The 14,969-nt window shown below is 34.9% G+C and overlaps 1 protein-coding gene across 7 annotated transcripts; it reads left to right on the top strand.

Moving 5' to 3' along the window:
- Positions 1 to 931: 931 nt before the first annotated feature.
- LOC111403629 (UBX domain-containing protein 1-like) lies at positions 932 to 14,658 on the top strand. Of its 7 annotated transcripts, none has more exons than XM_023032204.1 (11): positions 932 to 994; positions 3,137 to 3,250; positions 4,022 to 4,098; positions 4,513 to 4,601; positions 4,769 to 4,829; positions 6,711 to 6,778; positions 6,943 to 7,024; positions 7,376 to 7,468; positions 7,556 to 7,654; positions 13,654 to 13,770; positions 14,218 to 14,658. In XM_023032204.1, the coding sequence occupies exons 2-11, from the start codon at positions 3,157 to 3,159 to the stop codon at positions 14,398 to 14,400; spliced, it is 963 nt and encodes a 320-aa protein (XP_022887972.1). In that variant the 5' UTR covers positions 932 to 994; positions 3,137 to 3,156; the 3' UTR covers positions 14,401 to 14,658. The 7 variants fall into 7 exon arrangements, with proteins under 7 accessions (XP_022887972.1, XP_022887975.1, XP_022887974.1 ...); XM_023032207.1 differs by lacking the exon at positions 932 to 994 and adding an exon at positions 2,442 to 3,034 and having other exon boundaries at positions 7,595 to 7,654; XM_023032206.1 differs by lacking the exon at positions 932 to 994 and adding an exon at positions 2,442 to 3,034 and having other exon boundaries at positions 4,522 to 4,601.
- Positions 14,659 to 14,969: the final 311 nt, after the last annotated feature.

Raw genomic sequence — 14,969 nt, forward strand, 5'->3', positions numbered from 1 at the left:
TTGACCTTATTTATATTTTGTATTGTATCCAATTTTGTATCATTGAATTATTGATTAATCAAACTCCTTCAAATATGATGTAGATGAAAGTCTGATATATATATATATATATATATATATAAAGATGCAAAAGAATCAACATTCCATGATGGCTACACATTTACAGTAGTGTAAAAAGGGTTTTCACTAGCGGCTAAATATTTTAGACGAGATAATTAATATGTTATTTCAAGTCTTTTGCTGTTGATTTATGAAGAACTGTGCATGTATCTTTTGTTAAAAACGAATGTAGTAGTCTTGTTGAATGCAAGTTAAATGGCGCATTTGAAATGTTAAACAAGTGACCAGTTACCCATTTTATGAAAATAGTCATTTGCCGTACAACATATTGCAAACATTGAAGAAGTGTCGACAAGGAACAATAAAATGGTAAATGACATTCTTCGAAAAAGATCAGAGAATATTATTATTTTAATCCTCACCCTCTACTAATAATAAATATCATTATATTTTATGTTGAATTCTTTAAATTGTTTAATCTTGTGTGCTAATTGTTATTTAAACCTTTTAGGTTTAGATAAATGAATAAAGTCATGTTGTCAAAAGAAATTGTTCATCTGATTGATCGATTCTTACAAAGTGCATGGCTCCGTGTGAATTAAATAATACCCGACCATTTGAGGTGTGAGTATTCAGTCGTCAAGAGTGTCAACAGTTGTGTTCGTGTAGATGATGCTTCAATTTTTTTATTTTTTTATTTGTTAATTTTTTTTCCCTGGAGAAAGGTATATAAACAGAAAATTCAAAATTCTGAGAAGTACCCAGAAAAAGGGTAAAGAATCAGCATCTGCAAACTTCCAATGGCGGTCTCTTCTGTGACATTCGAGGCCTTTCCTCAAGCGCGTTAAGCAAGAAACTCAACTACATTTATTCCAATACTTCCTATTCCAAATTCACGAAAGAGTTCATCGTGGGATTTCTACAAACAAAAAAGGTTTGATCTCTCCTTCTTTTTCACATTTTTGTCATCTGGGCCTTTTGTTTTGCCTTGTTTTTCTTTCTAGCAAGAGTTATGTGGCTTATTTTGTTTTATTTGAAATTATGCACGTTTTCTGTTTGATGACAAATTAATTTCTAATTGATGTGATGATGTCTTCAGTTTGTCTTTTCATATTATCTTTCCATGCAATGCATTTATTTTTTTTTTTTTTAAATTCCAGGTTATGTTTGTTTACAATAGAGGGAAGATGATAGTATATTCTGGACATTAAAGGTGAAACGGAAATGTAATAGCTTGGTATTGCTATGTAATTAACAATGGAAAGGCCCAAGAAATTGGATAAGTAAACTGCTGAAGTACTTTTTGAAAAAAAATAAAAATGATTGATACTTTACACAAATTATTAAAGAGAAATCCAACTATAGAAGTACGTTTCATGTAGTGCATCATGAACCATTTTTGTGTCAATCGCGGCTCAGACCCCTTCATTCCCGAAAACTGATCAATTCTAATACTGCATAAATTCTCATTAAAAGCTCATGATTTGGAATGAATTTTTCTTATCTACTGATAATCAATAAAGCTTTTTGTACACCATGGTGTACAGTCCTCTCACAATGTGAAGGGGCCATATGAATTTTATAATTGTGGACCCCCTCATTGTGAGAGGGGTGTAAGGGTGTACAGCAACACCAAGCACTACTAATTGATAATATTAGGTTGGCCCTTTCCGCTGTAGTCATTCACTTATATTTTCATGAGTTGTGAGTCTTCTCAATCATACGATTTGACATTGATACGTCGCTGCATATATCCAATGTAAGGTAAAATTAATTATTCTATCGAATGGTCCCATCAGTATTGTTTGTGAATCCTTCTATTAGACAATATTATACGATAAATCTTTGAATTTGTTTTGTTCTATTATGAGTTATGACTATTTTGTGTTGCAAGTACTAAATAGTCTTATTTGTTCACGATATGGGGGAAAGGATTTAACTTGTGCATGCAATGTAGAAATCCTCTACAAAATTTGGATCGTGAAAATTTAAGAAAGAATTGGAAAAGAAGATGATGGTGAAAGTGTTAACATGTAAACTATGGCCAAAGCTTTTTCATTACATAATACAAAACCGATTATGGGACCAGTGCATACATGTTAATCTTTCAGTTTCCTCCGGTGCGTCTATAATCCCTATTGATAGGAATAATTGTAGTAGAGACTTCAAACCTTTTAAAAATTAGCAGACTTTTCTCAAACTTTTAATTTATTGCAACCGTCAATCCAAACCTTTTGAAACGTTGCGACGGAAGCCCTTTGTATAGTTTCCATCCATTTTCCTGTCAGTTGACCCAAAAATGAAGTTTGACCATATATGTTATATTTTAAAAGCGGCAAAAAAGTAGTTATCTATTAAAATGAATTTTAGTTAAATAAAAAAAATAAAGGTCACTGTTCATCTTCTTCTCCAATCCCTCTTTGTAATATCTTCCACTGTGATTACCACTTCCAAAAGGAGTTTCAATTCATTTCCAATTTACTGAACAAAAATTGGAATTTCATGCCAATTTGCTCTCAAGATGCGAATTCTTAAATGGGTCGGCTAAAATAGCTGCCAAACAGGTAGTGTTATAGCTACCAACAGGCAGCTTTTTTTTTGGGCCGGCCAAGCTCGAGCTGAATCCCCCGAAATGGGGCTCAGCCCGAGTCTTGGCTCAGTGCCTCCAAATCTCGAGTCGGGCGAGCTTTTTCCGAACTGAGCCAGACAAGCCCGGTTGCCATCCTAACATATATGTCCTTTCCCGCTTTATTCATCACCATAACTTCTGCCACGGCACTTCCGCAGATGTTCACTGTCATTATATGACGCTGAATGTTGTTGTTTGGCGAAATTACAGTTCATGTGGCAGAAATTTATTACTGTACCAGTAAATCTTCTGGAGACCATGGGACCAATGCACCCAGATTTACCTTCATTAATGAAAGAAAAAGGGAAATAAACCAGCCGCTATTTAGGATAAGTACCCCAACGTGTAATATTTGGCAATTCCTTTTATCAGTGCATGTCCTGTTTTAGGATTTTGGTAACTTCACAGATTCCTTCAATCTAGTTCTTGCATTTTTATTAATCACAGGAGTTTATTCTACTTCAAAAATGGTCATTCAGCAAGTTGACAAGAGATTGCTTAGTGAACTTGAAGCAATGGGATTTTCCGAGGCCCAAGCGAGAAAGGCCCTTCATCATTCTGGTAAATTAGTTTTTGAGAAGATGTATGCTTATATATTTGTATGGACTCATTTATAATTTTATTCCAAATACTAAATCTTACTTTAAAATTCAATCTAAGAAAAAGGTGATGTCATCCCTTTTTAATTGAAAGTCTAATAGGCATTTCAGGATTTCTATGCCCAAATGCATGATTGAAAATTCTGTGCATGATCTGGGGCAATGATAAGGAAATATATCTTGTAAACTTAAAATTGAGTCAACAAGAAAAGTTTTTACTGTATATTACTTCAAATTCTGGTTTTGAAATTGATTATTGCTGTGTGATATCAAACACATTGTTATTTAGTGTCCTCAACATAACAATTGAAAATAAAGAAATTTATGTATTCATTGCATTATGTGTGAGCCATAAATGCTATATTTGTGTTGATTTCATATGATCATATTTATAAAATTGTTGGCTTTGAAAACATTGCACGTTCAAGTAAGTTTATGTCAAGAGTTTATATCTTTTCATTAATAATTTTAAACTCTCTCTGTCTTCTGTTCTAATCATTTAAGCAGTACACATGTCTCATTATTAGGCTTTCCAAAGACTGCTAAGAAACCAGTTTTTTATCATAAGATTTGTGATCCTTACATGTACCCTTGAGAGTCTGGTCTTCTCTTGTTTCTTGCATGCTTTATTTCTTCCCTGTGAATATTAACTTCCAAAATGTCTTCGAGACTTGACTTTTTTACGAATAATGGGTATATATAATGTTCTGAGTTAACCTCTAAACTTTTCCAGGTAATTTAAGTATCGAGGCTGCTGTAAACTGGATTATTGACAACGAGAATGATGCAGCCACTGATGAGATGCCAATGGTAGGTTTCTTCATCTTCGTGGTTGTCCTTTCTTTTGCATTTATTTGTGTGAATGGATATGGTGTTCTGTATCAATTGAGAAAATTGATTTACTTATTATTGTGGGTCTGACCTTTTGTAATGCAACAAATCTAGAATTGAGGCATAAGGCTGATTTAATTGTTAGTTAAAGATTTAAGATGCACCAAGTTAAGTGCTTGTTTTCTTCTTACTTTTCTATGAGAAGTAGTTGCAATGGATGAATTGTTTTCTCTAACCTGCGTATGTCAATAATGTATATGCTTCAATGAATCAGTATTTGATACCGAATAACACCATCTGAGTACTGTAAAATTGTTTATGTGACATACATTATTGTATCATCTCATACCACTGCATAAATTTATGCATATACATGTTTACCTATGAAACTAGTGCCTGCAGGATCCAGTAAACATTGAAATTGAAGAAATCGACCCCCGTCTCATTTCCGAAGAAGTGAAGTTGTGCGCACAGGAATTAAGGTTTGCTGTTACATGCTTTTCATTATAAAACCCTTTTTGAACTTCAGTTTACAGTCAGTTATTTTTATTCTCTTACAATAGAGGTGTTTATTGTTGCATATCATGCTAATGGTCAGATTACTTGTTCTTTTCTGATTTTTTACATTTTAAATGCTTCTTAATTTTAGAAATCGATCACGTAAAAAGAAAGCAGAGGAAAAGAAGAAATTTGAAAGTGAAAGGGAGAAGGTACTGTAACTAGCCTATGTTTAGATTTCAGATTGGATAAATTTTCCCTTTCCTCCCACAGCTAAATTCTTTACGCATAAAAAAATCTGGCATTCATTATGAATTGCTCGAGAATTCTAGTTAATGTTAACGGAATCTTGCACTAGATATTTTGACTAATCAAATATTTTTGTTTTTTGATTGTAAAATTGATTCCCATATTTGCCATGGGGATTTGGGTTATTGTGAACATAAACATATATATATATTTTTTCCCTTCTAATTACGTAGGCTATATTTTTTCTATTATATGACTCCCCTTAAAATCTCACAAAACAGTCTTTGTTGCTGGTATATTTTAGTCAAATACTCAGAGCACAATCTCTTGTAAGCTGATAATTATAGAACAGGTGTGGAAGCTATAGAATGATAAAAGCTATAATCCAGGTTGGTCTTATTATGAAGAGGACCAGAGAGGTATATAATGGGTGTAAAGCTTTTGGTTACCCTAAATTCTCGACCATTACCTGTGAGTCCAGAAGGTAGCAGCTATTAGCTGCATAATTTGTCGTGTCTTTGAATTAGAACAAGCTTCATACTAATAATTTTTGTTGTTTTAAGACACCTACCAATTGAAAAGAAAGTTCTATTACGACTATTAGATGAGCTGTGCTTTAGTAGATTGTTAACAATAAAATGTTCATAATATAATAGTAGCATACGTTGAGTCATTGAGGTGGATGTGATACTTTTGCAGAAAGGATAACAACATGAGAAATAAGGATATGTGCCAATATGTGGAGGTAGTTATGGAAAAATTAAGTGAAGGATGACTTGGATGTTTGGCGAATATCTAATGTAGACTGAAAAATCAAAAGAGTGCCTGATACATGGAGAAAAAGTTAGAAGATGGAGAGGTATTAACGTGGCTTTATGTGGCTGCAAATGTTATGATCTATCAAGACCTCCCTGTTTATATGTTTTAGATTAAAATTGAAAAAGTATTCATGTAGCCAAACAACACCATCTTGTTTTTGTTGTTGTTTGATGCAGTTTCTAATATAACATAGACAATGACAGATTTTGGTCTTTTCTGAGTATACCTAAGTGTTGTACCACTTATCGAAAAGCTTATGTTGTTAGAAACGACCTCATGTCTATCATTTAAATATTATTTTCAATATGCCCCCTTCACATGTAGGCGGAATTCATTTTTCTCATTAAAACCTAACATGTGCACAATTTTTAATAAATGGTTGGCGGTGAGATTTGAACTCACGATCTTTAATAGCTCTAATACCATGTTGAACTACTAAAAGCTTAAGTTGTTAGAGGACTTCACGTATATCAATTAATTATTGTATCCAACAATTAGACACCTTTTACTTTTCAATTTTCAAGACATGTCTCTGGATAACTGCAGTTACCTGAGGAACTAAGACTGGATATTAAGAAGAAAAATTGATTTTGTACATATTTTCTTATGAGAATGTTATAATGTGAATGCTATTTTAACCATAAATGAAGCCCTAGTTGCTACACTTATGGTTCAGATAGAACTTATTCTAAGATTGCAAATTAGTTACTACCTATAAGCTTGCATTGTTGCGGGAATAGAGTTTTAAGTTTCATCTGTAGTTTTCTCAATATTTGTCTGTGATAAATTTATTTGGAATGAGGCTTAATTTATGTCTTCTTTCTTTCTTCCTTCCTTTTTTTTTATTATTTTTTTTATTTTTATTTTTTGTGTTGTGTTCGTTCATTTCAAATCCTCATGTTTGCTTTCCTATTCACTTTATTTCATCTTTGGACCACATTCCTGTGATCCTGCTAAAATTTAGTTTAAGTTAAATCTGTCAATGTATTGACAATTCTGTTATCCATTAATAATGCCACTTGTAGGAGAGGATTAGGGTAGGTAAAGAACTGTTAGAGGCAAAGGAAATGGCAGAAGAACGTGAAAGAAAACGGTCTGGCTTCTGTTTAAATGTTATTTGTTTTTATATACTTATTCTATCTTCTTGCTAACCCCCAAAATTATTGACAATGAGGCCTAGTTTGTTGTATCTTTCTATTTCTCTCTTTTTTCTTTTGATTCTCACATACTTAATTGTGGACTTTGGCGAATACACAGTTTTTTGGCCCAAAGGAAAGCTGAGAAAGAGGAAGAGAGAAGAGCAAGGGAGAAAATTCGTCAGAAACTTCAGCAGGATAAGGTACAGCTGAATTGTATTACTTCCATTTTTTCTGCTTGTGCCAAATTTGGCTTGCAGTGCTTTGCCACACCGTGCTAGTGAAATAGCAAGAAAACTTAAAAGGTCAAAGAAAGAAAAACTGTCTTTGAAACTTATATGCGTATTAACCACAATGACATAATAATCCTACTTATCCTCTGAATAAGGACATAGTTTGTATTCTCTTATGTGATGTGATATTTCTTGCTATTCTTCATATCCTCTTAAACAGTAATGTAGTATTCATTATCTGATATAGTGCGTTTCTTGTTCATCTGAAAGTTCATTTTTCCCTTTCAAATGTTAAAAATGCTAATAGTACATGTTTAGTAGGCGGAAAGAAGGGTGGGACTAGGATTGCCCAGGGAAGCTGTGGAAGGTGCTACATCTACAATACCTGCCACATCATTGTTGCAAGGAACAAGGGTAATGAATTTTGGAATTACTTACATTGGTTCTTCGATTTTTTATGGTAGAACAACTAGCGTCTGATATTATTCTTCCCTGGTGAAGAACTCATCGACATATGACTCTGTTGTATTGCCTGTTAAGCCTGCTGAAAAAGCGGAACTCCTGAGAGAATGCTTAAGAACTCTGAAGCGCCATAACAAGGTAGCTGACTTAACATTCTTGTTCAGTGTCTTGGTCCTTGACACAATAAACTGAAAAGGTTTAGAAATCATCTTTCTCGATAGAATGTAGAGCTTATATTACTCAATTTATATGCCCATAGTGGTTCTAAAAGGCCTTATATTCTCATGAAAGAATTCTCCCACCAAGAAATGTAATTGTTTGTTTGTGCGGAAGCGTTATGAAATTCTTATAATAAGAATTGAAATAAGAAAATTCTAGGAATAACTTGCTTGTATTGATTGAAGAATAATTGATGATATGAAAATTGTATATTACTCCTATATTTATAGGCAAATTATCCCCTACTCCCAATAGTATTAGGAAATTGAAATAAGAAAACTATAATCCTAATCAACTAAAATATTAAAGTCCAAATCAAATAAAATATAAAAGTCCTATTATAACTAAATAGATAAACTTGATTAAAAGACAAACTCTTAGAAAACATAATTGTAATAAAAAACTAGTAGTTTAATTGTACTACATCAATCCCCTCCACTTGAAAGAAAACTCGTCCTCGAGTTTTGTGTCTGCAAGGAAAATTCATCTAGAGGAAAGTATTCGGAGATTCGGCAACATTAAAAGTGTTGGAAATATTCGTATTCGCTGGAAGATCAACTTTATAAGTATTATCGCCAATCTTTTGAAGAATGCGAAAAGGACCAATCTTCTTATCTTTCAGCTTATTATAAGTGCCAACAGGAAAATGATTTTTTCTGAGATGGACCATTACTAAATCACCTTCGTTGAATAGCTTAAGGTGTCGATGTTGGTCTGCAGCAGTCTTGTAACGAATATTAGCATCTTCTAAATTTTGTTTTACCTTGTGATGAATTCTTTGTATACGTTCAGCAAACTCTTCTACATTAGAATTGATATTAGGAAGTCGAATGAAATCTACTGTATGCCTTGGAACATTAGAGTAAACAACTTCAAAATGAGTCTTCTTGGTGGATCGATTAGGCATACTATTAAAAGCAAACTCAATTTGTGGAAGGAAGGGTAGCATCCCACTGTTTTTGTTTATCTACACTAAATACTCGAATCATATTGCCAAGAGTTCGATTAGCCACTTCCATTTGACCATCTATTTGTGGATGACTTGTGCTACTAAATTTCAAAGAAGTTTCAAATATTCTCCACAATGTCCTCCAAAAGAGACTTTGAAACTTTACATCTATATCAGAAGTTATAGAATGAGGGATGCCATGTAAGTGAACGATCTCGCGAAAAATAGATTGGTCACCGCGTATTGCTTTCACCTTCGCCTCATCAATTTGAATACCATCTTTACTCACCATAAAACCAAGAAATAAAAGTTGGTCAGTCATTAAGCTGCACTTTTTGAGATTAATATATAATTTATTATCCCACAGGGCGGAGAGAACTTCTGTAAGATATGATAAGTGCTCATCTTCATTTTTGCTATAAATAAGAATATCATCAAAATAGACCACCATAAATTTTCCCACATATGGACGAAAAACTTGGTTCATTAATCGCATGAATGTGCTTGGTGCGTTCGATAGCCTAAATGGCATCACTAACCACTCGTAGAGACCATCTTTCATTTTGAAAGCTATTTTCCATTCATCGCAGTGCGAATACGGATATGATGATAGCCACTCCTTAAATTAATATTGCCACTCCTTAAATTAAGTTCGGTAAATATTACTGCACCTTTTAACCTGTCAAGCATATCATTAAGACGTGGGATGCGAAAGCGATACTTGATTGTTATTTTATTAATAGCACGACTAACTATATACATTTGCCAATTGCCATCCTTCTTTGGAATGAGTGAAGCGGGAACATCTCAAGGACTCATACTCTCGCGGATCAATCCTTTATCAAGTAATTCATTAACTTGTCGCTGTAACTTTTCATGTTCAATTGGGCTCATGCGATAATGTGGCAGTTAGGTAAACTAGCTTCAGGCGCCAAATCAATATGATGTTGAATATTTTGCATAGGGGGCAACTCGTTTGGTAACTCGTCAGGTGCTATCTCAGTAAAATCAACTAGTACTTTCTGAACTTTGGTGGGAATCTGTATAGTTGCTTCTCATTGTCCTTTAACAACCAATGCCAATACTATGCCCGGCTCTTTTAATTGTTCAAAGAATTCTGGCTTGATATGTTGGTAAAAAGTGGTTTATCTTCTTTGATAGCATGGTTGATTTCCAAGGGCTGAGATTGTGGTACCAAAATGATCTTCCTATTGAGCGACCAAAATATGAACGTATTGTCCCGTCCCTTATAAGTGGCATCAATGTCATAGTGCCATGGATGACCCAATAAGATGTGACAAGCATCCATATCCACTATGTCGCATATGATCTCATCTTTGTAATATTTTCCAATTGACAAAGGAACCTTACAAATCTCTAGAACTAGAACTTCAGGGCTTTTTTTAATCCATGCAATCTTGTATAGAGAAGGGTGTCTCTCGGTCTTTAGATTTGGAGCTTTACCACTGCTTTAGAAATGATGTTCTCACTACTACCACTGTTAATGATCACATTGCATACATAATTACAAAAAATGCATTGAGTCCGGAAGATCTTGTATCGTTGAGAGGTATCGGGCTTTTCGGAGCAAGGAAAAGGCGTTGGATAATGCACGCCAATTCTTCCCCTATATAGGCATCTACAACATCACCAACCTCATAATCATTGTCTTCAAGATTTTGTTCTTCCCTACTGTCGCCTTCTTCTGCAAAGTTAATGGATCGCCTGTTTGGACAGCTATTTGAAAGATGACCTGGTGGATTGTACCGAAAGCACTTCCCAAGATTATGGCGCGCATAATGATCATTATCGACTTGTTGTTGTATCTGATTTCTGCTGTGGGTGTTAGATCGAACAGGAGCAGAGGTTCCTCTTTGATTCTGTGTTGAATTTTGAATTGGAGTAGTATTCTTGCTGTTATTATTATTGTTGCTTGAGGTCATTGCACCCTTTGGAGTAGCATTAGTGATGGCAGCTCGACCCTTAACCCACGAGCTCGACTCGGGCTCGTGGCTTGTGAAAAATGAGCCGAGCTCGTGAGCTCACAAGCCACGAGCTCGTGGGCCGAGTCGAGCCGCTCGCGAGCTAGTGCTTTTATTTATTTATTTTTTCTTTTTTTACACCTTTTTTTTTAAAAAAATCAATTTTTTGGACGAGCACGTGGGATCAAGCCCCCTGCTCGGCTCGAGTGACGAGTTCGAGCCGTCCACGAGCCAAGTTTTAACGAGTCGAGTGGCCGAGCCGATTTGACATCCCTAAGTAGCATAAGTTTCTTGAATTGGCTGTCGAAAATTATTTTGAGTACAGGCTGTGCTTCTATTCATTTGATTTTCTATCTTCATTGCCAGATTGACCGCATCTATCATGGTCCAAATCTCTTGGAGACCTAAGCGATCTTGAATGACAAACTTTAGGCCTCCTATATATCGAGCAATTAATTGAACTTCTATTTCATACAAATTAATGCGGGCATTTGATCGATAGAATTCCTCTATGTATTCGTTTATTGTCATGTTGTTTTGTCCACAATTCTGGTACTAGTGGTATACAAATTGCTCATATTTTGGAGGGAGAAATCGACTTTGCAACAAGCTTTTAACTTGGACCAAGTTTGCACACGTTGCTTTTCTTGTCTTTGATGATTAAATTGAAGTTGTTCCCATCATGCAGAAGCTCCACCTTTTAATTTGTACGCTACAAGTTTCACTTGGCTTTTTTATGAGGTAATTAAATAGTTAAAAAAAATTTCAATGGTATGGATCCAATCCAAAAAATCTTCAATATTTAATCGATCATCAAAACTTGGCAAGTCCATCTTCATCTTAAATTCTTGAACATTTGGACCTTGATTGTTGGCCCTTGGTCGAAAATTTTCTTCTCTTTGGAAGAATAGTCAAACTCCCGTTGCCATCTTTTTCGAAAATCTCTATCCCTTGGTTGACAATTAGGATTCCCATAAAAGTCAACACCCCACGACCGACGGCCAAAATTTAACCCTTTTTCAAAATTAAATATTTGGTCAAAACTGCCTGCCTGGCCAAAATTATTACCTCGATCAAAATTAAAAATTAATACCTTGGTCAACATTATTAATTCGGGCAAAATTATATTGGTCAAAATTAACATCTCTTCTGAAATTAAATCGAGCATCTTCTGCCTGTTGTTCAAAATTTCTCCAGATGGCTTGCGTCGGTTACCACCTGTGAACTCACCGACGTCGCCGAGCGGTCGTCCACCTTCGCCTGCGAGTTCTTTGACGTCGTCGCTGTCGTTTCGCTGACCAGGTGCTTTTCTGTTCCTCCATTCATAAAACTGCAATGGAGCAGCACTGTGTTTCTCGACTGGGTTCCTGCGTGCGCATCCTGTCCATCCTAAGTCCCGCCTACCGCCATTGATGATCAGCGACAAGCCTGGATCCAAATTCTATGTCGACTTCTGGTTCTAGCCTGTGGTGCGGGTTAATGTCTGCTGCAACCCTATGAATTGTTGCATTCGAATTAGTACCTTCTTTCCCACTGTAATCTGAGTCTTCTCCCTTTTGTCGAGTTTCTTTCTAGTTTAGTTGTTTCTCCATGGGTTCGAGTCTATACTTCACATTTAACGCAGTCACCTTTTGTGTGAGATAGCGAAGAGTTTCGTCAATTCCCTCGATTCGATGTTCGAGCTTGTCGAGCCTCCGTTCGTCGTCGACGGTCCGACTGCCACCAGTTCCTTCCTCAACCATCGGATTAAGGTGAATTCCTTGCTCCCATACCAATTTTGGTGCTGAAGCATTATGAAATTTTTATAATAAGAATTGAAATAAGAAAATTCTAGGAATAACTTGCTTGTATTAATTGAAGATTAATTGATGATATGAAAATTGTACATGACCCCTATATTTATAGGTAAACTATCCCCTACTTCTAATAGTATTATAAAATTGAAATAAGGAAACTATAATCCTAATCAACTAAAATATTAAAGTCCTAATCAAATAAAATGTAAAAGTCCTATTACAACTAAATAGATAAACTTAATTAAAAGACAAACTCCTAGAAAACATAATTGTAATGAAAAACTAGTACTTAATTGTACTACATCATTTGTCCACCTAACAATGTCAATAGAAATGCTCTCCAGGCAAAAAATAGACTTTGACCTAAAGTAATTATCTCCTGTCAAACTTCTCTTTACCTATATTACAAAAAATAACCCAGTTTGATAACTTACGGCCGATATATATCAAATGGCTTGCCAGCAATTGAAAACTTTCATCCCCTATATCTAAAGAAATTACAATGGAATTTATTTTTATTATACCCATATGGTTTCTTGACTTTTGATTGTTTATACTGAAAGACGTGTAATCATTCACAACAGAGGCACAACCGGGATAATTCTTAATGCAAAATATATTTGATACACCACGTGTATATTGAAGTGGACATTTAAGTTTTCGGCTAAAAGGAATGCTAGCAGCATTAATAGAAGAGATCTTTTTGAGGCCTTCAGTGTAATTTCTTGTTTCTTGTTCAGAAAAGGGATGAAGTTCGAACTTAGAGACTAGTGTAACTAGCTTTTAAGTTCTCTTTCCGTTACCTGCCTGGTCCAAAACAATTGATGTTATTTGTTCAGTAATTGGGCTTGCCTATTTGATGAAATAATTTGGAAGCACCAATGTACCGATAATATATTGTTTTTCTTATCTCCTCTCTGTTATGACTTAATGGTATCTTTTTGCCTTCAGTGTAATTTCTTGTTTCTTGTTCAGAAAAGGGATGAAGTTCGAACTTAGAGACTAGTGTAACTAGCTTTTAAGTTCTCTTTCCGTTACCTGCCTGGTCCAAAACAATTGATGTTATTTGTTCAGTAATTGGGCTTGCCTATTTGATGAAATAATTTGGAAGCACCAATGTACCGATAATATATTGTTTTTCTTATCTCCTCTCTGTTATGACTTAATGGTATCTTTTATCTTCTATGTTAGGAGGACAATACAGTGACAAGGGCATTCCGAACTCTCTTGATTTATGTCAGAAATGTTGTGAAGAATCCTGAAGAAGGAAAGTTCAGAAAGATTAGAATCAGCAACCCGGCGTTCCAGGTTAGATGCTTATAAATAAATGCTACAGAAAAGGAAAAAGTTAGTTTGTCTATAGAAAGAAGTTTGCAAAAATAAATTCTTCAATCAAACTATATGAACTTTTCAGTTGACTCTATGCTGTAGACTTGTAGTATTCAGTAAACTTTGGATCATGTACACAGAGAGGAGAAAGGAATTTTTGATTTCTTGGTTTTGCCCTTCTGATCTTTGGGTCATGCATACAAATTTCATTTTTGAATCTAAAGCCCTTTAATAGTTGGCTCTCGAGAACGGGTCCTCCTAAAAGGTCGTGTGTCTACATGTCCAGCAAACTATGCTTATTCCTTGCTAATGTTGAAGACACATACAGATTTCATTCAATATCAGGCATCAACAATGCAAAACAAAATGATTTTGTTTTTTGTACTCATGCTCATGCGTCATTGCTTTTTTTTTTCTGAATAACAGGATCGCGTTGGAAAATTCCGGGATGCTATCAAGTTTCTTGAACTCTGTGGATTCGAGAGAGTTGAGGGAGGCAACTTTTTGTTTCTACCAAGAGAAAAGATTGACATGGGGGTGCTGAAAGTAGCTGGAGCTGAGTTGCAGAATGCTATAACAAATCCTTTCTTTGGACTTCTATCAAGATAAGTCGCCATTAAGTTTTCTTCGAGAATTGACAGCTCGATGGATGTACCTCAAATTGATTTGAATCCTTGGTGTTGAAGAACTAGATAACACTGCAAGATTGTTCATTTATTGATTTTTCACTATTGTCTCTCTTACTATTCATGGGTCTTACAGATTTCGAATGGAAAATGAAATTATTTGCAAAAATGGGGCTCAAACTCACGCTTGTATATACATAATTACATTTATATAAACAAAGCATGAAATAATTGACTATCATGACTGATATATCGTGGCATGGGGTTTTAAAGGCTTTTATAAGAAGATGGTTGGCAAAAGAAATTGTCAAAATATTTAACAATGAACATATGAACTTAACAAGAATGTATCCTCTACATGACGCAAGTGTAGGAAATTCAGTGTATGTGGATAAAATCGAGAAATGTTATCTTTCGTCTCGTCAATTTGAATAATGCGCAATTAAAAGACTCCCAAATGAGGAGGGGGGTCACAGCCGGACCGCTTAAATCCCAAGCTCTTCTTAGACAGTTTAGGTCTTTTTGACAAATCCTTTCAATTTTGCAACTATG

This window comes from Olea europaea, chromosome 11, assembly GCF_002742605.1.
Source record: "Olea europaea var. sylvestris chromosome 11, O_europaea_v1, whole genome shotgun sequence".
In the NCBI taxonomy this organism is placed as follows: Eukaryota; Viridiplantae; Streptophyta; class Magnoliopsida; order Lamiales; family Oleaceae; genus Olea; species Olea europaea.

Bases quoted from the DNA above. Each gene is read 5' to 3' on its own strand.
- LOC111403629 (XM_023032204.1), top strand. From the start codon at position 3,157: ATGGTCATTCAGCAAGTTGACAAGAGATTGCTTAGTGAACTTGAAGCA. The intron at 3,251-4,021 runs GTAAATTAGTTT...AAACTTTTCCAG, and splicing joins AAAGGCCCTTCATCATTCTG to GTAATTTAAGTATCGAGGCT. The intron at 7,025-7,375 runs GTACAGCTGAAT...CATGTTTAGTAG, and splicing joins AGAAACTTCAGCAGGATAAG to GCGGAAAGAAGGGTGGGACT.